Below are 27,320 nucleotides of genomic sequence, written 5' to 3'. Positions count from 1 at the left end.
TAGTAACTCTTACTGCTTAGTCCCCACAGGAGTAGGGTCTTTTATTACTCAAGCTGCAGGTGGGAGGTCTGTACAGTAGTACAACTTTCTGTTTATATACCGAAATACCTACCAGTACCCATAAGACCTGAACAAGAGCAAATTAAAAAAAAACAACTCCATGTAACAGTCAAAAAAATGTGTTGGAGTACTTCCAATTTACAAGAAAATTACAATTACCTAATAAATAAACATGGTAAGATGATGAGGAATCCAGACTTACAATAAGGTCACATATTTGGGAAAGGTAAAACCTGTATTTTTTTCTTAAGTGATTACTGCCCTGTAGCAGCACTATCCAAGCCTTGCTGCACGATGTCAAGAAGTATTAATACCAAATAAGAAAAGCTTAACATTTGAGAGAATGTGGCAAATCAAATTTTAGCCTGAAGCACTGAGGAATTTTTCATGTACAATTCTGAAGACAGCATAAATCTGCTTACTGTATGTGCCTGATTTGACTACTGTGTGATCTGCTCACGAAGAGAAGCTGGCTGCACTGACAGAAAAATAAAACCTCCAACAGTACGAAATTGTACCACTTCACTTCTTTTTTTTCTTTAATGAAACTTAATTACCATGCTTATCTGATTTTTTTTTTTTTGGCTACTCTAAACAACACAGAGTCTTCACAGATTTAACTGTACTCTGTCTAAAGTTTCAATACTTCTTTTGTTTCATCTGCAAACAGGGCAATACTTAGGTTTGTAGTGATGTTGCACATTGTGCACAACTCAGCTGAAAACATAACAGAGCTATTTTCATGTAATTACATCAGAAACAGAGAAGACCATCTCTAGTATCTAGCTTGGTAAAGTCTGCAAAGTAAACACTGAGAACATGACTGAAAATTAAATAAAACTAAGAAATCATAAAATAGACAAACAAGATACTTTTAAACCTCTACGTGAGCCTATACTACTCTTATTGCTGCAGACAGTTTTAGAAGGAGACCTTTAACATCAACATGCTGATTAGTATAATGAAAGAAGATTGCTCTCACTGACAATAAATGCACTAAATTAGGAGAAAAGCAATGAGGGGACACAGGGTATGGAAGAGGGGGAGACAGAGGAGAGGGAAAAAAAGAATATGACTAAGGGTAAAAGCTACAGTGTATCATGTGTTTTGTTTGGTTTTTTAAAAATTATTTTATCATCCTCCTTTGGCTTCCCAAATTTTTCAAGGACAGAGAGCAATTCCAACTTTTTGAGTTCTTTGCATCACCTTTATCCTTCCAAAATCCAGCTTCATAAGGCTGGAGGGATCATGGATATGTAGAAACTGATCGCTCTCTTTCCAGATGCTGTTCACATCTAAATGATAGATACTACTTAATACTGAAATCAATCTTTGCAGGTGAAACTACTTATTGTTTCCCACATGGCTTGTCCCCAATCATTCTTTTGTCTTCTCTGTTTTATGGAAAAGGTTTTACTTCTATTATAAATAAAAAGGTGGGTTGCCTAAGTAACTGCCATTTACATGTAATAGCTAAACAGTAAAATGTATTTATACAGAAACAGCAGATAGAAATTGTTCTGACAATCTCCAGTCACCTGCTGCCTGCTTCAATCATAAGCCTCCAAATACAACGAGCTACAGAGCAATACAAAAATATCAAGAATATTCTTGCATATAGTAACAGATTTCTATTATTCAACTGAGTAAAGTAAAAATTACAGTCTATTGTGGTTAAATACATTTGGCCTAGAAACAGAGTGAATAAAAAAACTGCGAAATATATAAAACTTTAAAAGCTTTCTTAATCGTATATCTAAAGCAGAAGTTACATGGACCCAAGAGATAACCAGATTTCAGAATGAGCAAATGCAGGCGGTAACAGTAAAGCAACAAGACTGAATTTTTTTTGCATTCATACTCACTCCAGGGAAGCATACAGTATCAGTAAAAAAGTCCAAAAATCCCAAGTATCAGTTAATGAATAATCACAGAAGGAACACAAAACGTAACAGAAGGCACCATTATGTCACTAAGTTTCCATATATTGTGCACTTCTGGATCCAGTGGCTCAAAAATGCTGTAAGTGAAACGAAAACAGTACAGAAGAACAGGGGAGACCAGAGAAATAAAACTGATCCCTGAACAAAAAACCCAAAATCTTCCTGAAAAGTACTGGAAGTACAAGAACCTGTTTCAGTACAAGAAACAATGACAACAAATGACACCATCGGCAAGGAAAAGGAATATCTCCTTTTCCACAAAAAATATACTTAAGTAGAGAAAGCCTTATGTTGTAGGAGCTAAAAGTTCAGATGGCTCTAGTATATAACCGAACAGGTTAGATCAAAATCCTCCCCTTTTATGCTGAGTACCTGAGAAGGTGAACAGCATAAAAACATTACTCTAGGCTTGGAAGGTGCTGGGCTGTAGATGGACAGATACTAGGAAAACTTGTGCAAACCTGTCTCCTATGTGGTTATGCGTTTCTTCAGACATCTGCCTTCAGCCAGTGCTGGAGAAAGCCTTCAAGAGCAGGTGGTCCTTCAGACTGCTCCAGTACAGATCATTACCATGTCAATCTCTTTCATTAGGTACTTTTCACAATACTGTTTATGTGTAACAAGTCATCTCTAAAAGCATTTAAATGATCGAGGTACACAGAGAAAACAATCTACTGCATCCTTAAAATACTAACCTCGAGGCAGTGCGCCAAGTCAACATCAAGCACTGAAGTCAAACCATACATAATCAATTACTGCTACTGGAGTTTCTAATGACATGAACTACAGTATTAGCTAAGCACAACTTCTGATAGTATAAATATTGAATGGTACCATTTCATACCACTGTGCACATACCCTGACATCCAGCCAGGTCCACTGAAGTTACATCTTCTGGTAAGGACCAAAGACAAAACAAAAACAAATATTAAGGTCTTGAACAGTTGATCCAAAACAACTTTTCACCTAACATCTCTGTGTTATCTTCTACCTTAGTTCATGAGCTGTCTAATACCAATGGAGAGGTACAGAATATAGAGTTTATAAAGAGTAAAAATAAGACATAATCAATCTGGTCTGAAAAAAATCCCCCACATGCTAGAAGCCTGCATTTAAACTGTTCTTAAACACTTCCCATGGCAGAGGTCCTACATTCTCTCTGGGAATCCTAAAAGGCTAAGACAGTAGACAGCTGAAATAAAATCTTCCCTAATTTTCATACTGTCTGCCTTACTGCATTTCATCTCTCTTTCAAAAGATTAAATTAGACCCCAAAACACATCTCCTGGCAGGAAACTGTTGGTCTAGGTATGAATGAAATTTAAAGCATCCTTTATTGCTTTCACACATAGATTGAAGGATTCTGGCTTTGCATGTTCACTAAAATCTGAGGCTTTTTTTTTTTTCAGCCCTCTAAGCAGTGATTTAACATGTTTAAATGCTTTCAGCTTTACAAAAATCAAGAATACTTTTCACATTCACTCTGGAATTCAAGCCACTCTTAAATCAATTGTTTTCACTTTCTGTTGCAGAAATTCAAGCCAGAAATACTGAGGTAACCAGCAGGAAAAAGGTCCAGACCAGAATAAAACTTCAATACTCCAAGCAAATCCCTGCAATGTAGTACCTATCATATCATACTGAAGTAGTCAGTGTTATTGTGACGTAATGAAGAACCTTGACAACTTCATCACATTTCTGAATTGCAATTACTTCTTCTTGAAGCTATTATTTACATCTTAATAAAGGATTGTCATCGCAGTTCTTTAATGGCTCAATAGCGAACAAATAACAGTGAAAAACCTAACCTGAGAGCAAAACATATTCCATCCAGCTGTAAATTCAACAAGTCACACACACAAACATAAAATATAAAATAAATAAAAATAACAACACAAAGCAAAATAGAAATAAAAAATTACTTATGCTCAGTTATTTATAATGTTGTTACTTACAACAATTTATATTGTTAAATTTAATTTTTATAAATTGTTACTTACAACAATTATTTAATTGTTGAATACACAATTTCAATAAAACTGCAGTTAACTTTGGGCTCACTTTTGGAATCAAAATAAAACAAACTCCAGCCTACACCCCTCTACATTCAGTTTCTATTACATGTCAAAAATTTTCAGTTTTAACTACAAATCTGTAAGAACCTTGCTTCAGATTTTATTAATGCCTGGAGCATTTTTGTTTCTCATTACAAAGCAATAGTATCCTACCTGGACAGGTATTTCAAGTCTGAATTTTGTTTGGTTTATTACCCGAAGAACTGGATTACATAACCAGCTTTACTTATTGTCAAACAACTTTGAACTCTATCAAGCACTAATCAGGCAAGAAAAAATTCTGGGTATCTTACCTCAAAATATCACTGGCCTTCCAGCAGTGAAATTAGAGTAGACTAAACAATTTAATAATATTCTTTCCAGAAGATGAAATTGGACTCAGTAATCTAAACTGTCACAAAAATATGTTTTAAAAATGTTATGCCATTTATTTACACAGCTCCTCTTGTGTATCATACATTGGGTCAGGTTGGAAGGGACTGCAGCGGGGTCATCTGGTCCAACCTCCCTGCTCAAGCAAGGTCATACCAGAGCACACAGCACAGGATTGTGTCCAGACAGTTCTGGAATATCTCCGGTGAGGGAGACTCTGCAACTTCTCTGGGCAATCTGTTCCAGTGCACAGTCACCCCCACAGTAAAGAAATAATTAACTTAAGCATAGTAACACATCTCATTCATGATCTCCCAAGACAAGGTCAACCTTCTGAAGAAGCTGAGAGACACTTTAGAGATTGGGAGCACAGAAACATTAAGACTAAGGTCAGTGTGGTACCTATTAGATGACTTCTGATGAAATTTACACCTGACTTTCTCCCTCCCTCTCACTGCAGGTTTGTACCAGCAGATCATTTTGGACAGTACAACTACACACATAATTACTCCTTTGCTGAAATCTGCCACAATGGACTAAACTCAATTCCAGGTACTATGACTTCTTGGCAGCAACTTCAGACAGGCAGCTGAGAGCAAGGACGCAGAATTACCCTTAACTAATTCCAATCAGATTTTCCATATAGCTCTTCATCTGCTAGCAAGACTGAGAAAAACCATGGGGATGGAAAGACCAGGAAAATTTACTGATTTCTTCCTTCTTGCTTCTTTCCGTGTTCCTTTCCTACTTCCAGCGAGAGTTCTGTGACACCTATCTACTTGTTCCTTACTCACCTAACATCAGCTGTGAAAATTCTCACTGAGAACAAATTATCCTGGTTGATAAAGAAATTAATTAAAATATGCTTCCTCTCCTTCAAAACCTCCCTTCCTGACAAATTTTTATGGGATGGGGATAGAAAAGCTCAAACGGTTTGATAGAAAAGCCTTACACTACAGAAACCTGACAAGAAGTCCCCAGGGTAGGAAAGGGATTACACTGAGGGATATCCCCCTTCACACTATTTCCCTTCTTTCTAAGGTAGAGAGCTGTTCCTTATAAAGTGGCCATTAGTTAAAGAGACATTAGCACCTGAACAACAAACATCCCTAAAGGCAAGAGGATGACAAAGCATTCAGAATAGGCAGCTGCAAGACAGAATTTCATGAGAATGAAAGAAGAAACACTAAATATATAGTTTAGACCTGCAATCATCACAGAAGCAAAGACTACTTTACTTAGCAGTTAGCAAAACATAAAATGCTGCAGCAGCCAATATAGTACTATCACTAAACAGGAGCATGTATCTACCAATAATACAAACAGCAAATCTAGTTCAAGATTCTTTACAAGCACGCAAAATTTAGAGCTCATCAGAAATTCTCCTAACAGTATTAAATAAAACATGTTGCCAGAGATACTATGAACAGGCAAAAATTGTTTCCCAGCAATTTCTATTAGCTTTAAGCTACATAAAGAAAATTCAACATTTCATCCTTGTTTGCTACTCACAAATCAAATCTTCAGTCTTATCTGCATATAGCCAGCTGGTTTTTAAAATTCTGCTGTAATTGAGGAGAAAAACAATTAAGCAATATTATTAGTCATCTTACCATTGTTCCCTGGTGGTTGTAATGCATCTCCTGTCAAGCTACACCATCCGACTGGGAAAATATCTCGAGAATCACACCTGCACCAATAGTCAAATGCTCCCCTCCAACCATCAAATGTAACAAAAACTTCGTCTCCTTTAACATCTCCAATGGTTGCTGGGCAAATCAGGTATGGGTTCTTTCTATCTATAGCTTCAAGTTTCATTCCAACTTTAAAGCAGTTTGGCACAGGTTTTGGTGGTTCCTACAAAAATAAGCGTGGTAGAATATTTGTATTTCTATGACCTCTTGAAAAAGAAAAACAAAACTAAGTAACAGCCCCTTATTTTTCCTCAGCATTATTACTACCTATAGTCACTACGCTCAGGAAGTTATAGACAATATTCAAGGAAACTTACTCATATTTCAAATTTGCCTTTGCTCTTCTGCACTACAAAAATCTTCATTCTATTCCCCCAAACACAGCTGGGATAATTAGCAATATCCTCCATGACAGAAAGACCCTGATAAAAGTATTTACATAAGCAATAGGTTGCAACCAATACATTATGTCTGGGCAGCAAGACAGCCAAGACACTAAAATGAAATTATTACATGCTAATAAAGAAGAGGTTTGCAGAGCATGGATATTTCTGGGGACTGATAACTGTCTGGTAAAAGCTTTACCTCTCAATTAATCCATGAAAAATTCATTAGCATTGGACATTATTTATAGGCCTCTGTTAACTCAGTTGGCCTTAGACCAATTCCAAGTGGACAAAAGAAAAACAAAAATGAAGTGAATGTGACTGGCATAAGTGTACCTCCACAGCAGGAGTTGTGATCTGACAGAACACAAATTACCACCTCAGCCTCAAGAACCTTATTATCCAAGCCCATCTCAGATGTGCTGCAGGCTAGCACAGAGAAGCACAGCTCATCATGCCTCAGAAAATTTATCTTATCTAAAAGAAAATTATAATTATACGAAATTAACACCAAGTGATGTAATTGCAGGCCTGAACCCAACTGTTTGATTTGCTGACATATTTGTCAGTATCACTCTCAGTATCCAAAAAGAACACACTCAGTATGACAACAGGGTTTTATCACCTCAAAAAAAATTCGAACCAAGTCATTTTAATATTAGTTATTTTTATTTAATTTTCCATATTTCACAGTAACTTACTCAAGAGTCATGTTTAAAAAACTGAATGGCTTTTTCTGCTATTTTCAACTACTTTCTCACTACATCGTACATCATGAGTGTGTGCCCAATGAAAATGTTTAACAATACCTTTTCAAGCACTACTGTATTACAGTGGGTATCATCCACCATTATTTTTTTTACTCCTGTGCACATTCACATGGCTACAGTGCTGTTAAAGAAATGTGATATGCATTTTATCTAAAATCCATGAGACAAAAAGTAAGCAAATACAATTTTTCTAAATAACATGCCATACTTTGAAGTCTCAGCTCAGAAAACGAAATGGTCCTCTCCAAGGAGTAGAATCAGATTCCTTTCTCTCTATAGCATATAGTTCTCTCTATAGTTCCACAGCATTTCAATTCAGTTCAAAATTGTTTTAAATATTAGTCTTGCCTTCCCTGTCTTTGCTGCAGACAACAGGGTAATACCTTAACATTCTCATTAAAAATGCAACCATGGAACAATTGATAGAAGTTGTTTACTAGAAATGCCTTTCTTCTTACCTTCTTAAAGAATGCTGCAGGTGCCATTTCAGCTCCATTGAGAGTTCTTAAGAGAAACATTGGCCAAGAGGATGCATTCATCTGGAACCCTGAGGACAAACAAAAACCAAACAAACACCCCTACTTTCAGTTTGTAAAATACAAGAGGAGAAAAAGGTTATAAAGTCTGTTTTACCAATGCCTCATGCCCTCTATTTCAGACTTAGCCAAAATAGAAGTAGCTAAGAAGAAATTAACAAATTTAAGAAATTAAATTGCTGTAGCTGCAGAAAGCTGTGTGATTAATTTCTTTTCTGAGGTACTTCCCACAAAATCCCTCATCATAACATCAGGTACTACAGATTAATTTCTAGGATTTAATGACATGCAAGTCCTAGTACAGCAGACCATTTGGTTGTCTCCTACACTCTCTGGTCCAGTAGAACTTCTGTGGCACAAGCACCTAGCTTTCTCTTCAGGTTCTAGCTCATTTATTGAGAAGATACTTTTTTATTTTTGAGAATCTTGTTATTCTTTCACCAAACCACAGACAAAAAAACAGCGCAATTGGTTCTTCTCCCTCTCTCACTAAAATAAATACACATAAATAGCCATAAAAACAAATAACACCTAAGAGTGAACAAAAAAAAGGTAGTTCTAATAAATTATGTATCATACTGAAAAACATAAACCAGTCTATTTTATTATTCTTCATAATAATAAAATCAATAAAAATCATAAACAACAATCAAATTTGTTTAGATGAAATACCTTATTCAAACAGAACAAAAGTTTGGCTGAAAACCTTCTTATCCCAGGTAATCTTCCCTCACAATCAACCACTTTCCAGTTAAAAGATAAAACAAAACAAACAAAAAATCCTTTTACTTTCTTTGCTTTCCAAATGAATGTTTTAAAGTAATGAGTAAGATAACAGACACAGTGGACTTTTTTTCTGCTTCTATAGCAGTTAGATTCTGGAACAGTTCTGCAGAGAAACAGACATAATACAGCAAATCGAAATTTTTTCCACGAAGCAAATAGTACCATAATCTGCCAAGAGCTCATGAATTCCTTCATAACTGATCTCTAACAATTGTCTTAAAAATCTGTTACTGGAAAAGTGAAATATATCTGCAATTCCTGATCAGTTAAATAATTTAGTCATCTAAAATTTGATTATATGCTATAGTACTACATTTATAGTGGTTCTTCAGCTCATAGCTTTAAGCCATCTTCAGTAAAATAAACAGTTTTCCAGCCAGAACTACCAATGCAACACTTAAATTAATCCACAGCTCCTGTATGATAAATGGTGTCATAATTCGGGGACTACTGAGCTGATTGTCAGGCCTGGTTTTTAACCAGAGTCTTTGTAAAGACTGAACACGTGTGGTTACTGAAACCCAATATTCCCAACTAGGTAGCTCAGAAAAAGATATACAAGCAAGACAGAGGACTAACAACTAAACAACAGTTTCAATTAACTTCATTTGGCCTTTAAGTTGTCCTGGTAAAACCAGAGCAAATGCTACCTGCAAAGTAATTTGCTCAGAACATTAAGCTCTCAACAACAAAAAGCTCATCTATGAAAAACAGAGGCTGGAACAGGAACACTTTGCTCCAATAATCACTTTCTCAAAACCCTTATGCAACATGCATAATTAAAGCCATGTAAAAATCAGGTAGGAGGGACTATTTTAGTTGGTTCTTATGATAGAAGTGGAACATTAGTATCCAGAAGGTTCCCTACTACTAAAGAAAAAAAAATCCGTTGGTTAAATTTCTAACAGGAGGTAATTATACACTCAATTAGCTCCCAGCTTTAGCCAGGAACAGGATGCTGCAAAACTGCCAAAAAGGCTTTTTCAAAAATTTATCTAGGTATGCCAGAATGTTTGATTGCTGGAATTCAGCCTATCTCTAGAAAAATCTAGGGCAGGAGGGCTAAAATAGTGGCACTCACGTTCTTTTCTGTATAACCAGCAATTCAGAGCACAGGTAAGCTTACATGCCTGGGTGCAGTGAAACAGCTCCTTGTTAGGCACTGCACTGCAGGCAGTCTGCCCACGTAAGAGAAAGAAACAGTATCTGAGGAGAAGGCATTGACCTTCCTACTGATGGTCATGGAAAGTTTCTCTTCTTAACGAAACAACTGCCCCCATCACAAATAACCAGAGTTGTTTTATTCATCACTCTGACTTAGAAACACATTTTAAAAACTGCTGTGCTCCTGAAACCATATTTTTAACACTGTACAAGTATACAACTGAAGGAACCTGTAAACTGTTCCATTTTTCATACAGGTATCACTTCATTCTAGAAGGTTATATCAAGAACTTCAGAGAACTTAAACTGAGCAACTTCTTGGAAAAAATGAAGAAGAAGAAAAAAAAAAGACTTTCCCCCAATGTCAGGAATTTCCAGTGTTTTCATTCAAAACTTCTATATATCCACTGGAAAGAAGAGAAAAAAAAGCCTTTCTGGGCTCAAGCTGTATCTATGAGAAGCAATACTTTCCTACACTGACACCATGGTTGCTTCTCATGCGTTTCTGAAGAGCACAACAGCACAAAAATCTAGCCTTATAGTCTATGTGAAGTGTCTTAATGGTTATGTCAACTATTCCTCTGTCTCTCTACAAGCAAATCAAGATTCACACTGTAGTGAAATATTTTTCACTTCATCTTTCAAACAGAAAAACTGGAAGTTGCTTCTAAAGCAGGATAACAAGCTTTTTGAGAGGCAACTGAGAGAAAGCATACCTACCCTCACTAAACTGCCAATGAGAGTTCTCTAGCAATTGCTGATGGCACGAAACCAGTTCTAGGTTCATAACCGTAAGATGGAAAAGTGGCAGCAACCAATTTCTGTGTACAGACACTTTTTAAATTTTAGTTTATTATTTTTATTATTTCTTGAATCTTCTAAAAATTACAGAAGATCATAAGATAACAGGGAGAGAGTGTTCAGGTAAATTTTGGTCATTATTCTTCCTTATTCTTCCATCCACTATTCTTTGCTTTTTTAAAAGCAAGACTATTTGCAGATCATTGTGGAATCTTTAAATATTTCCATCCATACACAGAATTTTAAGCTATTGACAAATACAGTACAAGAATGCAGATCTAAATATACAGGTTAATCACAGCAAAGAAAGGCAATGTCACATCTTACTACCTCTAGCGGTTTAGTCCAAGTTATCTCTGACCATTCACCAGGTAACAAGGAACTGCTCTGTAGAATTCCCTGTTAATAGACTAAATCCAAGCACTGTTTCTCAGTTTGGGGAGACACAATGTTGTCACTCATACTGCTCATGGAAGGCAAAAGAAGTTCAGCCTGGTATTTCTAAGCGTAGGAAAGCTATGCCTTGCTCATAAGCATCCACTGTGCTCACAAACCAGCCATGACAAACTGATCTGCCATTCCTGAACATATGTTTATTTGAGGCAATGAGAATATCACACAGTCTAAGCCTGCAGTTTGCTAGAGCTCTGGAGTGCTCCTTTTACTTCCTCAGAATAAAAATTCAGAGCAGAATGCTGCTGCACTTGCCTACCTTATGCTGCCTGTCCTAGAACACAATCAATTTGCTTGGTGCCCATGGAAACATCTCGACTGCCCTGCAGGGGCGTGCCTCCAACAGTCCTGCTGAGGCTTCCCAGTACCCTCTTGTGAGCTGCTCAGATGCACTGATCAAGAGTAAAGGAACAACTTGGCTTTCTCTCTCCGAGGGCTCCCAACAGGAGCGTGCACGGCATCATGCAACAAAACACTGAACACACACACACGTGTAAGGCAGGCTGTGTGTGAGGGAACATTTATAGAATGGGCACATTTAACATTAAGGGCCTATTGAAAAAAAAAACAACAACAAACAAAGCCACTTATTCTTATGTCAGAAGAATGAAAAAAATGAGAAAAAGCCACAATTCACTTAGCCAGAATTAGTTTACTTACCTCTTTTTCAATTAAATAATGGTTTGGTGAAATGTTCATACCATTGAATTTGCCAAGACAAAAAGATAAATGTGACTTCCTGAAAGCAATACTCCACACACATTTATTCAGCAGCTTTGTTACTTACCAAGAGGAGGCTGGAGCATGCCCCCTTTCTTTTCACAGGTCCCGATGGGCTGTATGTCCGAGGAATCCACAAGCCTCCAGAAATCATTTTTGTTGTCACTTCCATCCAGCCGCAACCTTAGCCTGGCACCCGTGATTCCAATTACTGTAGCTATACAAACTGAGGTAACATTGCGAGGATCGTGCGCTTCCAGTTTCATACCAACTTTGAAATCGTTCTTGGGTGGAATTCTAGACTACAATAAAGGGCAAAAGACATTTTCTTATTATTGTAAATATTGCTGAATTTACCAGCCAGTAAATATACAGCTTTATTTCTTCCAAATTTATCATAAAAATGATAAATATTAAGCTTTTAAACTTTGAGTATCTAGCAGCAAGTCAGAAAAGGCAACTGGGTAACCCACCAACTGCATAAGCGTGATTGCTTTCTAAAAATATAAGGATGCTAAGAAGGGTAACAAGGATCTTATCTTTATGAGAATAAGGACATGAAGTGAATGGCATACAAGGACATTAGGAAATATGACAATTCAACTCAAAAAACCCAAAAAACCAAAACACAACCCAAGACACACACACACAAAAAAAAATCCCAACCACAGGGTTTATTAGCTTCCATTCAAAATAAATAATTATCCTCATTGTAGTAATATTTTGGAAATTTAAGCAAAATTTGGACCCTTCTTTATCAAAAAATGCTTACATTACAAAGAAAGGAGACAGGAAAAGGAGTTTGTGTTAACATTTTAAAGAAAGAAAGCAGTCCTAAAGTTGTATAAAACTTCTGTGCTAAGACAGAAACTGTAGCTTGTGCTTATTTGTAGAGAACTGAATATAATCACAAACATACAATGCAATGCCAATTTAATTAGCACAGGGAAAAGAAATGTGACAAATGCAATTTGGTCTTTAGGCAGAACTTTTTGCCACATGCTACAGATGAACAAAGAGGGTATTTTTTACTCATAGATCAACACACTATGGGCAGAGATTGGCTGGATTGCAGTCTGATTACTTGCCTTCTGTCATATTGCAGGCAAGGACTTCACCTAATGATGTTCAAAGCCTTATATTAGCACTAACTGGGATGGAATGCTTCTCACTATCCTCTTTAATTGTCTCCTCATTTCCAGCCTAAATTTTAGTGATGGAATTTCTGGGCAACACTATCATTTAATTTATTTTTGCACCTTAGCAAATAAAACCAAAAGCTACAACTGACCCTTTCTCAGTACCATTCCAACAATCTAAATAAGCACTTAAATTTCTCTTAAGAGTTGATGACTATTCTCCTATCACCCTGGAAACTCTTTTCTGCAACTCCTCAATACAAAGTTGATTTTGAATACAGACACCCAGAACTGTAAGCAGCCTCCCCCATAGCATTTAAATCCAGTAGTTACCCTACCCAAACTAACACAGTCTGACTTCTAATACAGGGGGCACATTAAATACCCAAAACCATGGCTATTCACACTCACAGGACTCCTATGTCTCCTTGTGCTTGCCTGACCAAGGCGGGTGAGGATCCCACAGCAGGCAAAGTGCACTTACCTGTCTGCAGACACAGGAAAAGAAAGAGAAAATCTGCTCCTGCAACAAGTTTTAGCAGTATTTTTTTCCCCACCACATTTAAATGTCTAAATACATCTTGTTCTACTTGGTGTAGTATGTAGGTGCATTATTTACAATACACCCTAGATCAAGAGCAGAAGCCCTGGAGGAGCCTGAGCCCAAAAGCCAAAGAGGCGAGCAAAATTCAGTGAGCATCTGCCACTGCTACACTCAGACAGCAGGCTGGCTGAAAGGGGAGACCAAGCATATTAAATTTAAAGGGCAATTCAATTTCAGGATATTGCTTGTCAAGCTGTTATTTTGTACAACCAGGAAAAGCAACAGAAATTGAGAAATTGGGGAGTTTGCTTCTTTGTGGAAAAGGTGAGCTTGTTTAAGTACCAACAATTCAAGGCATTCTACAAAAAGGTAAGTCCTCCATACTAGTTTGGCTTTAATTAATGTAACAAAACCTCTCTCAGTAACAGCTTTACTTTAAGTTCTGCTCAAACCACAAAGGACTGAGCTTTTACATTTAAAATTTTCAACTTGGGAAAAAGTTTTAGGGCAAGAAAAAAGAATATGAAGTGCACTGAAATTTCAAGTAGTTATTAAAAACAACTTAAAGCAACAGATAAAATACCTTCTAAAGTAAGATAAGTACTTGAATCAATTTCCATTAGCTGTATGTTAATTTATGGTAGAGACTTTAATTTATTGTTCCCCAGGTAATTTTTAATTACCACAAAATTTAAACTTTTAAAATTCCCACAGGTCACAAATTCTGAATGTAATTATCAAATTAAGTTTTTCTCTGCTCTTTATTTTCTGGCTGGCCACAGCAGTGTATTTATTTGCGTTACACAGAGTAATAATGACATGTACCATTCACATGTAACCCACTAAAAGTCAAATTAGTCCTACACAAAGCACAAGCACTTTAGGTTCTGAGATCTGCAAACATTATGTAGTGAGAGGATCTAGCTCTGCACTTATCACTATTGCATATCACTTTCTACTTAAAGGTTGACTCTTAGAACTGAAAATCTGCATATGCAAATTGTCTTGAAATTTGCTATGCACATAAATTAAAGCTCCTCTTTCCAACTCACACACTCCTTAAGCAATCCAAGTCGTTTGGATTTATCTCTTTTAATGCATGTCACCTAAGCACCTCTATTCAAGTCATTATTTGGTTGCTCAGTTCAAACTTCTTGACCATTATCAGGGAAGAGGAAAATGCAAGAAAGGTATGTGGAAAGGCTTTTGAGCAGCTTTCTGCAGTATTTATGTTCCCTGGAAGCACACAATCTGCTCATGGTGGTTTTTCGTCTGTGAGTATGGCATTAACCTCAGAAAGACCCAGGTACAATATACCACCCTCTGCCTTCACTCAGGAGGAGTTTGAGGTGTCTGCCTTGTGAAAAACACATACTGTGAAATTAATTTCTGGAGCTCCACCCAGAGCTATGGACATTAGCAGTTTTAGCCACCTCTCATTGAAGGCAGCATGCAAGGGGCTCTTTGGTCTTCATATGCAAAGAGCAAGCTGAGATTCAAGACCTAATATGAGGAAATGCTACCACCTGCGTTTCTCTCTCCTTATTCTCCATTCCTGCAACTGCTTCAGACTCACCAACTGATGACTGTTCAGTTCATGCTGTTTTTTGTTTGGGCCCACACTGGAGGCCAGTATCATTTACAGTACAATCAGACCACCAACAGACCCTAGAAAACAATTTCAGAACATGCCCAAGCCACTAAACTAGACATGCACTGTTTGTCACACCTATTACATGTCTATGAACCTGAACAATCCAATTCCTTAGCAACTATCTTCCTAACACAGTGAGGGCACACAGACCAAAATGAATCCTATTTAACTTTACACAGACAAGATACACCTCAGCTTAGGAAAACAGAGAAAAAGATGCCTAAAGAGACCGACTCAGTCTCCAGAGGGCTGAATAACTGGAGGTCATTAGCTTACACATGATGGTAGATTTAAACTGCATCTGCAAATACACACCAAACCATCGGGTAGGGGGGATCAAACTTGTAGGGTATAGCGTAACACAAAATAGTACATTAAACACCCTTCATTATAAATCCAGTACTTCCTTTGTGTTCCCATATAGTCCACTTGATTTTTTTTTTTCAATTTTAGTATCTGTTACCCCTAAGTAGAAAGCACTCTGCTCAGTAAGAGATAAAATTAAACATATTAGAGATCAAGGAAAAAAGTGGTGACTAAACTCTATTACACATACCTTATAGCTAAACAGAATTGAAAGAAATCTTTCAAAAATGGGGCAGAGGAAAGACTCCTCTGACAATCAGCCAAATTTTTAATTCTCACTAAAACCATGGTAGAGCTAAGATTATTGAAAAAGAAGTAGAAAACATTTTTGAACACAGACAAGACTATCTGTTTTCATTAACTAGTCTTTTTTTTTTTTTAAAGGAAAACAGAGTTCAAAGATACAATTTTAATGAAACCCTCAAAATTTGGCTTGAGGCAAAAACCAAGAATGAAAAAACTTCCGTAGCTAGTAACTGCCAAAACTGTAAGCTACTGATAACTACAGATCTAAAGAAGTCAAATAGGAAGTCTACAAGCAGTCTAAATGTGAAAGTTTTTCTAGGATCACCTGTAATAGGCATACATACACACACACTTGCAAAACATTATCTGGCATACCTGTCTGAAACAATGCAGGGGGGCAGCTACTGATTCAGTCTCTTTCAGATAATCATCCCAATTAAATTGTTCTGGAAGACACAAGATTAAAAAAAAAAAGACCATATACACAGTTTTTTAAAAGGAAACTTAAATTAAATGAGGATTTGAGGAAAGGAACAGAAAACCCATCTTGCAGAATACATTCTTTTCAAGAGGAGAATCATTCTCAAATGGAAACTCCACCGTTTGAAATACACACAGACCTTGAAGGAGCTTCAAGAGTAATGTTAATTTATAGGGGTGAACACACAATAGGCAAAATCAATATAAACTTTCCTTCGATTTTTTTTTTGGGGCTCCACATGCAAAATTATCCAAGTCAGACTATCTAGATTCAATTCTCTGCATAAGGAACTCCCAAGCATCCTTATATAAATCACATTGGCCTTGCTATATCTTATTTCCCTTAACAGAAAAGTTGATATGATAACCTCATATGAGTACTGAGATGATATACATTGAAAAACACAGACACATGGATACTGTTGAAATATATGTTATGAATACTATCCACTGGAGAGCAAAGAGATTAGCACAGTCTTCCAGTTGCATCTTTGTCTCTTTTTATCTGAAGTCACATAAAGGTTTCTTTTTGTAGAATATCATGTAATATGGTATATATAGGTAAATATTATGGCTATGTTAAGTAACAAAATCATGGTATTTTTTCCAGTGTTAACAGTGTCATTGTTTATGTGCATGGGCAAGTGGATACTGCATTTGATTTGATGGAAAAGTATGAAGTACCCACATCGAAGATATAAGTAAGCATATTAATTATTTTAATATAAAGCATAAGAGAAAAACTACAATGGCACAGCTAATATTTTTGTTACTAAATTATCTAAGGGAGCTCTTTTGCTTATTTTTCTTGTTTGGGCAGCTGGCATCTTTCTGATGTTCCAGAAGAATAAAGCACCAATAAACCCAAAACGATGCAGTGATGCCACCCAGTGGCTCACTAACAGCCACTCACACAGCCTAAAACAAAATCCTTGGGGATGATGGAGAGCTTGCTCAGGGTGTGCCAGTAATTCTTCCAAAAATGCCACTTGCCACAGACACTTAAACACATCTCTGCAGTTTTCAGGTGAAAGGAGAAGCAAAGAAACGATCAGAAAATGGTAGCATTTTCCAGCACTCACACACAGCTTCTGTGAAGGATGTGTGGTGGCTCAAAGCCAGAGTCTACCTGCAGGAGCACAGCATTCAGCTGACAATATCAAGTGCCTCAAACCAAAGGGAACCATCCCCTGGGCCTGCTGAGGTCCTGGATTTGGTGAAACAGATTCAAAAGGGTACGAGTCATCTGTCCTTGGCACTGAAGAAGCCATGTGCTTGTTAGCTATGTGAGAAGTCAGAGACAAGTCAGTAAAATGTCAAAAGCTGTTAATTTGGTGGTCTGGAATATATGCAGGCTGGTAACAAAGACTCTTCTACACAGTATCTTGGTATTCCACCTATTTTGGAATGAAAATTTTATTCACAAATTTATGTAGTAACACTGGTTTTGTATTACTTACAAAACGCAGGATACAATAATTTAAGCATATTTTTGTATTTCAGGAAGGCAGAAATAGTTCTTCAGAGCTTTACCCAGAAAGTAGCCTCCAGATTTGTTGCTCTTCTCATTAATAGGCCAAGGAGGATGCAAAAAATAAATACTATGAACTGATAACAAGGTTTTGTCTTACAAAAATTCATCCTGGACTCTATTAATAAAGCTGACACTTCAGGTTGCCTAATGCTTTTATTAAAAAAAAAAAACGTTTTTCAATCAGTTTACCTTAGTAAAGGACCTAATTTACATCATTAAATCTAGTCTAAAGGAAACATTTGTTGTGTCCCAGATGTATCAGATCTAACATGATGTAAAAGCTGTAGTCATGCATCATAGCCTCACTGTGTTAAGGACTGGGCAAATATAGATACTTGAGTGACATTGCATTTAGCAGGAGAAACAGTTCACCTCCTCCAAAGAAATTATATAGTAACATTTCCAAAATTATCTCAATTTTAATAACAGGATGATAAAGTTTGTGGAATCACCAAAAATACAGAGGGAAAGAAACAGGTTTTTTTTCAAGGGAACATTTACTAGAAAGACACAGAAGGTAACACAAGCAGCCAGCTGCAGATAAAGCCAAGAGGAAAACAACATTGCCTAGCTCTTTGCTTTAAATCCTGGGTATCAAAAGCTCTTGCATCAAGCAGAAATGTCCTGGAGTTAAAATTAGAAGCTCTCCACCTGTGAAGATATACTGCATTAAATTAGAGCCAAGCTCTCAGAGATGGTGCTAATTATCATTTAATTAGCAGTTATAGATATAGGAGACACACGTATGTTTGCAACATGTAAGATGCATCTCTAGAAAGATAAGCACATTGAAAACATATCTACACAAAAGTTTCTTTGTATTCTGAGAGTGCACAGGTAAAGAAGCAATTCTATTATACATATTTCTAATTCTAAAGACCCTGGAAATATGCAGTTTCTGACAACAAGAAATCCTTAAGAAATTAGCTCATACTAAATAATTTAATGTGCATTTCTCTTCACACTCAAATCTGCAGGCTGAATTAAACACCTTAAGAAAAAACTGTTATACAACAACCACAACTTTATAACCCACCAGGATAGTGAAAACTAGAGAGAAAAAGAAAACTTTATGCTAAAGAACAAACCAGCACATAATGGAAATGGAACAAAACAAAACCCACACCAGAAGGTAACTAGAGCTTTTAGTAAATGAAAAAAATATTCGTTTATAACCAGCATAGGAGTAAGGCTCTTCTATAGTGATTCAAAACAAGCAGCAATGGCAAAAAGCCTGACTAATCTAAAAATGGAGGGACTGAGTTTATGCCACAGTTGCTTGCATTATTGGCACTGACCCATGGGTCAATGACCCTTGATGCTCTCTGCCATGCTGTATCAATACCCTATCACTTCTTGTCAAACCTGCCAATCCCAAAGTAACTCAAGCTAGAAGGGACCCCAGGAGGTCTCCAGTTCAGCCTCCTGCTCCTCCAGGGTTCCATCAGACTCAATGTGAAGATTTCCTCATCAAGGAGGAATTTCTTATGCTCCAGCCAGTATTTGTCACTTCTCCTTTCACGGTGGCTCTGAGAGGAGACTGGCTCCGTCCCCTTTCCATCTGCCCGACAGGTGGTTGAAGATAACATGACCATCTCCCAAAAGCTTTCCTTTCTTTTAGCTGAAAAAGAAACGTTTCTTCTGGTTTCAGTATTTTTTTTGCTTACATCTTGCATTCTGGCTCCTTCAATCTTTTGCAGGACTTCAATCCAGCCTACTTCAGTACAGCAGTGCCTTCCTTGTACCGTGCGGCTTGTACCTTGTACAGTTCTCCAGCCAGTCTCCCAGACTCCCCAAGGCAGTGAGTGAACGCCTCCTCCCGGCCGGCTGTCTGCAGGATCCCCATGCAGATGACGACTTTCGCCGCAAGAGCTCGCTGCTGGTCCACACTCAGGGCCTTTCCTGCTAAATTCCTTTCCAGGCTCAATTTTCCCCTGGGCTGCTGCAGGGCTCCCTCTTCCTTCACCATTGCGTCTCACCGGGGTCCTGCCACTCCACTTCCCCAGCACTGGCAAGTCCATCTGAGGGGCAGTCCTGCCTTCCAGCCTACTGGCTACTCTTCCCCATTAGATGTTGCCCACAAACTGGTCTGGCAGTGTGCTCTGTCCAATCGTTCCCATCTGATAGTAAGGCATAAAATAACATCAGCCCTACTGACCCATAAGAAATGCCACTAGCTATCATCTGCCAGGGTGGACCTTCCACTGCCTGACAGACCAGTCAATTTTTTATCCACCTATCCAAACCACACCTCATCACTTTGGCTGAAAGGGCACTGCAGAAACTGTACAGAAAGCCTTGCTAAAGTATGATGGTTCATCCATATGCTGAAGTGGATGAACAACATCCACTGCTCTCCCTTGTTTCCAGAATAACCATGCCCAAAAGGGAATCAGTTATGCAGAGTTCACACTTGGTGAATCTACCTCCACTGTCCCTAACCTCATTGTTGTCCTTTATTTGCTTGGAAATGGTTTCCAGAAATATTTTCTTTATAATTTTCCTGAAGACTTTGATCAGGCAGGCCAGCCTGTTTCCCCAGGTGCTCCTGTCTTGTCCTTCTTGACAGCATATACTATTTGACCTTTTCCAGTCATGGTGGAACTTCCTCAGTCACTACAAGTTCTCCAAAAGGAGCAAGAATCAGTCCCCTGCATCACTACCCCTGGAGGCGTCACATCTGCTGCCATGAATAAGTGAATGCCCACTTTGTTGAAGTGCTCCCCATCTTTTTTCCCCATATGTAGTTCTTCAGTTTAGTCTAAGTCAAAAGTTTTACAAAATTTTAACTGAAGATTTAAAGTATAAATTGCCACTTGCAGATTGGTAGAATTTAAGGTCCTGGTTTATTTAGGTTAATTTAACACAGTATCACCATAGCTTAAACACTGTTTGGGCAGATGGAACATGTCATGTCTTCTCAGATCACCCTAGGTTTCCTTGGCACCCATCTGAGACTTTGGACATGGAGACGGATCTTTTCTAGTCTTCATCCCACAATCTCTGTTCTTCAAAGATGAGATTTATTTTTAATTTTTGTTCACACACTCTTGAAAATACAGCAGTTTAAGTGTAAGGTATTTCATACTCCGCTTTATACCTTGTACTTCTTTCTGTATGTTGTGATCCTTCAATTAGAATTTTTCTCCTTCTCATGTTTTTCTCTACTCACTTCAGTCAATTTTTTAACCCATTCTTCTCACACCTCTGTATCTCCTCTATGACTTTTCCTATCACATTCCCCTGGAAACTCTGGAGACTTCCTAGCTGCTAGCCTAAAGCATTGTATGGCACCTTTCTTCATCCAGCATCAAGATGCTCTTTCTGCTCCTTTGCCACCAACAAGCAACAACACAGGACAAAAAATTATCTCATCTGTAGAAAACTAGAGATCTTGCAAGAAACTCCTCTCTGTCTGACAGAGCTGAGCCTAGTTTTCATGATGAAGTTCAGTTCCCAGACATTAGGTTAACAGCACAGACCAAGTCAAGAACACAGGACACAGAATAAGGCTTGCCTGCTTAGCACTGCTTCTCCACAAAGCTTTTTCAACACCTTGCTCTCAACTGCAGGAGGAGGCAGGGACATTTTCCAGTGACTCATTAAATATGGTTATCTTATCCACATATGAAAAGCACTTTGCTGGTGGGGGGTGTCTTACAGCACTCCATCAGTCATGTCAAACAACAGTATTTAAAACAGACACGCTGAGTCTAGTTTGACTGGAGCTCCTTTTACATTGCAGAAGAAGGAAAAATAGACAAATACACTTCTTTTTCTGGCAAAAAGTAACAGGGACAAATAACAAAGATGACAGGTTGCCCACAGAGGTTGTGGATTTTCTTCCTCTGGAGATAAGTTTTCTAGATGCAATCCTGAGTAATGTGCTCTAGGGGATCCTGCTTCAGCAGCAGGTTGGACTAAAATGAGCTCCAGTGGCTGCTTCCAACCTTTGCTATTCTCTGATGGCCAGAATCCCAAAAAATGAAAAAATTAGCTCTGGCAAATGTAATAGCTGAAGGCTGTACTATGATTGGTATTGTATCTTTTATGCAAAGTCATTACCTCAATTATCCAGTGAATGTGTCAGTATCCTGGCATGTTTGATCAGTGACTATGCTATTTGTCTCCACCAGTACCCAAGAGGAACCAGATCATCCATCAGGAGTCAGAGGGTGCAGAAAAGTGAGCAGAGTGAGAGTTTAAACAGTTCAGTGTCATTTTTTCAAGAATTCCTGAAGAGATTTTGTACTTTAGTTAATACTACTCATGACATTTCTTACTGGCCTAAATTCAAACAAAGAACATGAATATGTGAAGGGTATCTTAGGATGTTGCTGTTGTCTCACTGCAGCCCACAGAAGCTACCCTGACAGCAATCTCATGTATACACTGCCTTATGGCACCTGCTGAGGATAGTAGAGGCTAAGTTAGCTAAGAATCTGGATCATTTCTGGCAAGTGTGTACTTTTGCTCAGTTTACTAAAAATACCACAAATTCTGTTTTCAAATCAATTATTTAAAGCAAAATTAGAATCCCAGACAATTTAACCCAGTTAGCATTCCTAAAAACTCAAAACTATTAAAGTGAAAAACCTTCTTTTGGCACCAGGAAACATATTAAGGAAATAGAAGGCAACAGCAGCAGCAAAGGCATGAAACAGAAATACATGATGAGAAGAACAGACAAATCAGTAACAGTTTAAAAATAATAATGTTTACATAGCATCTTTGATTATACATACAAAGGGTACTTATCTTGGCTAGTAAAACTAGCAGGTTCAACTCAAGCAGTTTCAACCATTAATTTCTATACCAAAACATACTTTCCCAAGAGCTAGACAAAAATTAAGGTTATGTTTTTAACTACCCACCAGTAATATCCCAAGAAATACCAACAAAAAAAGAAAGAAGTCAGAAAACAGTACAATCCAAACACATACTTTCTTTTAGAGTACCTTAACTAATAACCTGACAGCTGCAATACCTACCACTTTTTAAAGATGGGTTGTTTGCCTGCTGATTCTTTCCATCTTTGTCTTTTTTAATATTCTTTGAATCTAAAAGACAAGATTCCATTACATAACAAATATAATATTCACATCATAACAATGTCCAGCATAACACAGAATGCTTTCAAACAATACAGAATATCTTCACTTTATTTTATTCATTTCAGTGCATCATCAAAAAGATATCTATACTCTATATTTAATCACCACACTATTTTTCTATCAAAATATATTGAAAAGTACAGCATGAAAAAGCAGAGCTTTTGACTACTTTATATCAATTACTAGAATAAATCTAGTTGCAGAATACAGACTATCAGCTGAACAGATAGCAATCCTGTCCTTTTTTTTTTTTTTAAGTTTTACTTCAACCTACACACAATTTGAGATCCTAAAGATCACTGGATATTTTTATACCTCTAGTTATATGCAGATCACTGTGAACTGAGAAACAAGGAAAAAACCAAACCCATCCTAAAACCATATTTCTGAGTTAAAATTTCATTCTATATTGATTCTTTAACGCTCAATATTCTCAATATAAAATTCTCAAGTACTCAAAGTAGCTATCTCAGTGCACGCATCAGTTATTTAAAAGAATCATTCAAGAGAATCTACCCTCTCTATCATGCATTTTGGCCCACAGTCAGGAAAAGGTCTGCCACATTTCATTTTTGATGAATTTCAGCATGTATGAGAGATGCAGGAGAACTGGGCAGTTTTAATGGAGAAGAGACTGAGAGACACAGTTCTACTCATTCCTTTTAAAATACATTGTTTAGCAACCTGCTTTTGACACTCATGGACTCAAGTGCAATTCAAATATGATATTGACCTGACAACAAAACTGCAAGTACGTTTTCAGATTTAAAAAGTTTTTTTGTTTTTACTAGGATCTGCATAGGAGAGTAATTCTCTTGGTCTGCAAATGCCTCAGTACTGGGAATGGGACTGATCCTCTAGTTAGGCTTGTGCCTAGCTCACATCTTGGATTACCCCACTTAGCCTGAACTGGTACAGGTGAAGGGAAGGCTCACTTTTATACTGCAAGACCACATTAGTAGCCAATTATTAGTAGCTGTATTCACTTGCTTTTAAGCCTACAGCTACTAACTGGCTTGGTCTTGAAATAAAAACATTCCTGACCTAGAATGTGAAGCATTTGGTGACAGAAACACTTGAAATACAATGAGTTGCTCTGCAGCAAAGACTAAGTCCTAACAGTATTTCTTTTCTGTAAGTAAAGCATTTCTTGAAACATACTGACAAGCAATGTTTGCTGTTCAGCACTTTCACCTCACATTTTCCGTTATCAAGGAATTGCCACATAATGCAAGAGCTGAGTCATGACAATCTTCTGTCACCAGTCCCAAAATCCTCTCCTACCACTCACTGAGGAGAGGATAAGCCATCCATGTGGCTCTGTGCTTGGTAGGATGTGATGTTCCTTTGCCCAGAGCACAGCAATGCCCAGGGCACCCTTGGGAGTGGCCAGGCAGGGCCTCACCATCTAGAGCTACCCCATCACTCTGTCCAGGAGCTACCAGGGGGGTGGCTCTGGGGGCAGCCCCAGCACTGGGTGCCATCCCAGGAGATCAGCTGGGGCTGGGATGGGACATGGGCCAGGGCTGTGGTCATCTGGAAATGGCTCTGCTGCAGCATCACTGGGGCAGGGGCTGGCATGGGGTCCTGAGCAGGGCAGGTAAATGCCCCAGTTGAGTCAGGGTCATTAAAGCCTATTAGTGTACTCAGGACCACACTGCCTTCCAAGAAAACCCAGACCTCACAGTCCTACAAAATGCACAACTACATAACTGCTCAAAATACTGTAAAAATACCACCTTTTTCTCCTAAAGCAGACATGGGCAAAACTACAAGTCTCTTGAAAAGGAAACAAAATACTATGTTTACTCCTTGACTTAATCTTCTCTCTTGACGTACATGCTCTTTCTTTTGGAAGAAGTTTACTTTTGAAAATTTTCTATTATATAGGTTCCTGAAAAAAACTGCTTATGAAGGTCAGCTTCACATGGAACTGCTGAAATTATTTGGGACAGTGCCCACAGAGCTCAAATCTCAGTACATCCTCAGGAGCAGAGCTGAAGGATATTCACACAAGTGGATATCCTACAACTACCTGTGGGAATCTCACAAGGGATAATGCTAAAAATAGTTCAGTGACACTGAAAACATGCAAGGCTAACGTTCACCTTCTCCATCCTACAGGTCAAAATATATTTCATCCAGCCTCTTTGGGATTGAGCTGAATCTAAGTAATTTTCTACTGGGATGCAGCAATCAACACCAGGACCTTTTGCCACGTTCTGTAACCTCAGTCAAGTTTTTCCACAAACAGTCATGGTACTATCATGGACATCAGGCTGTCAGCTTTCATAACTATTAACTTCCTAATCTGACTATGTCCAAAAAAGAAATCAAGAAGTCTCTTATGTGGAACTGCACTTAAAGAAGAGAACTAATAACTACTTCCTGCAAACACCCAAAGCTTGAAAAGGACAGAGTCATAAAAAGGAATCTACCCAACACTGCCAGATTAAAAACAAGATGACAGCCTTTCATGATGAGAGACATCAAGAACAGGTGAAAGAATGTGAAAAACTGTAGCCTGGACACCACATGTGCTCTTGCTGACAATCATGACACAAATTATTTATTCCCTGTACCAGCTAGCTTTAGTGCCTCTTTCAAAAATATCACAGCAAATATGAAAGCTGAAACAAAACACTCTTGGCAACATATTTTTCTTACCAGCCACAAAAAAACTACAAGAAAAGAAGAGATGATTATATTAATGAGAAGTGAATTTCTCAACAGCTTTTTAAAAAACTATTTGAATTGAGGTGGAGGCATTTTCTTTCACAGTAAACACAAAGCACCGTCACTATCACTTGTTTTTGATGGTTGGAAAACTCCTCTTTAAAATGCACAAATAAATCTCACCCAGCATATGCAGAAGCATCCAAGAATAAGTCTGAATAAAACCAAGATTGGTTTCAAAGGATCCCCTTGCTTTTATGAATTCCATCCTTCTTCAGTGGGAAGTTGGGAATACCATTACAAAGCCGAAGTATTTTGTCTAAGCAGATGCAAAGTCACTAGCAGGTAGAAACAACAACCTGTTTCTATATGAGACACCTTGTATCTACTGCCACCCCAGAAAATTTTCTCTCAGTCTGTATTTCAGTCTCTACTTCTCAGCTGTGTTCAGGTGTGCTTTTTCCAATGTTGGCAGTTAGGGTGGATAAAAAATTATATTTTATTAAAAAAAAGGTAATATTTTATTAATAAAATTTTGTAAGTATTAGTCTTTTATAAACACTTCGGGTTTTTAATGCATGCCAATCTACATTTGAAATTTTGATATTCTGTATTTTAATAAATTTAGTTTCCAAAGAGCACAGAAGAAAATTTAGACAGAAGCTATTATTCAAATCACTGGGCTGAACAAGATGACTCCCTCTGCACATCATCCTCAGCTGGGTCAAGCTTTGAGGTCAAACCTCAAAAAATGAGGAAATGAAGGACATAATATGTACCTGTAAATAATTGTACAGGTACAAAGAGTATTTTCTTTTCAACCCCTTGCACATTCAGCTCCTAGCCACATTTAATGGCTAATTCCTTGAAACCTGAAAAATTGATTTGAAAAGAGGAGACATAAGAGACTTATTAGTCCTAGAGTCTTGAAGCTCATGGTAACAAAAAAAAAAATAGGTCATCTTAATTCATCATCTATCTTCCCTTATCTATTTTTAAAGGGAAAAGTGTTTTACATTCTCTCAATGTAAAACACAGTATGTGTTAGATCATTTTCCAAAACCAGACTCAGAATCAAATTCTGCCTAATCAAATGGACTTAATCAAACACTACCCAGCTCTCTAAAAAAAATGATGACGAGCATTTTCAGAAAAAAGTTTTGAAAATAAAGTAATACATGTAAGTACACAGCATTTATATATTTACTATGCATATATTTAGCCTATACCACATACAGGCTAAATACCCTATGAAAGATTTCTTTCTTCTGGGGTAGCAAGATTAGAGTATTGCATATACTGAAATTTTAAAAGCAACATATTCTGTTGTTCACTAACTATTTCTTTTCTAGAGTGCACTTCATAACCTAAAGCTTTAGATATAAGCCAAGATAAGAGTAGGATTATTTAACATAGTGCTTTCTGCTTACTGATTCAATCATACTGATCTGTGTGTTTACATTACTCCCACCCTATCTTTAACCACAGAATCTTGCTGATAAGATTACTCAACAGAAGACAGGCAAGAGCAACCACATCTATCACTTAAGAAATTAGAGACAAAGGGGGAAAAAAAAAAAAAAAAAAGACAAAGCTATCCTGACTGACTTGTGAATACTAAATAAAAAAATAACCAGAGAAGGCAGTGGTAAAGCTCTGGACAAAGACAATCCTGGTGATCAATGTGTAATTCCTCTTATAAGCTCCTGTACCGAGCTCTAGTTTCTTGCCTGAAATACACTAAAACTCTGCAACCTCTTTCTAGAAGACTTAACTTTTCAGCAAGCTAGATGATTGTTTTGTCTAA

The 27,320-nt window shown here is 37.5% G+C and overlaps 1 protein-coding gene across 9 annotated transcripts in view; it reads right to left on the bottom strand.

The window, feature by feature from the left end:
* The window catches only part of SCML2 (Scm polycomb group protein like 2), a 71,862-nt gene that overhangs the window by 29,581 nt on the left and 14,961 nt on the right, over positions 1 to 27,320 (bottom strand). For 4 of the 9 annotated variants that reach the window (XM_015633845.1, XM_015633885.1, XM_015633875.1 and 1 more), the window contains 6 exons: positions 22,715 to 22,783; positions 16,085 to 16,155; positions 11,828 to 12,062; positions 7,759 to 7,847; positions 6,064 to 6,307; positions 2,862 to 2,897 (listed from right to left, as the gene is read on the bottom strand). In XM_015633845.1, coding sequence (XP_015489331.1) covers positions 2,862 to 2,897; positions 6,064 to 6,307; positions 7,759 to 7,847; positions 11,828 to 12,062; positions 16,085 to 16,155; positions 22,715 to 22,783 — 744 coding nt within the window. Of the gene's footprint in view, positions 1 to 2,861; positions 2,898 to 6,063; positions 6,308 to 7,758; positions 7,848 to 11,827; positions 12,063 to 16,084; positions 16,156 to 22,714; positions 22,784 to 27,320 lie in introns of those variants that run through there. The other 5 variants (XM_015633902.1, XM_015633893.1, XM_015633910.1 and 2 more) reach the window with 4 other exon arrangements.

Source organism: Parus major, chromosome 1 (assembly GCF_001522545.3).
Source record: "Parus major isolate Abel chromosome 1, Parus_major1.1, whole genome shotgun sequence".
Classification (NCBI taxonomy): domain Eukaryota; kingdom Metazoa; phylum Chordata; class Aves; order Passeriformes; family Paridae; genus Parus; species Parus major.
This window is presented reverse-complemented; position numbering and strand designations above follow the sequence as displayed.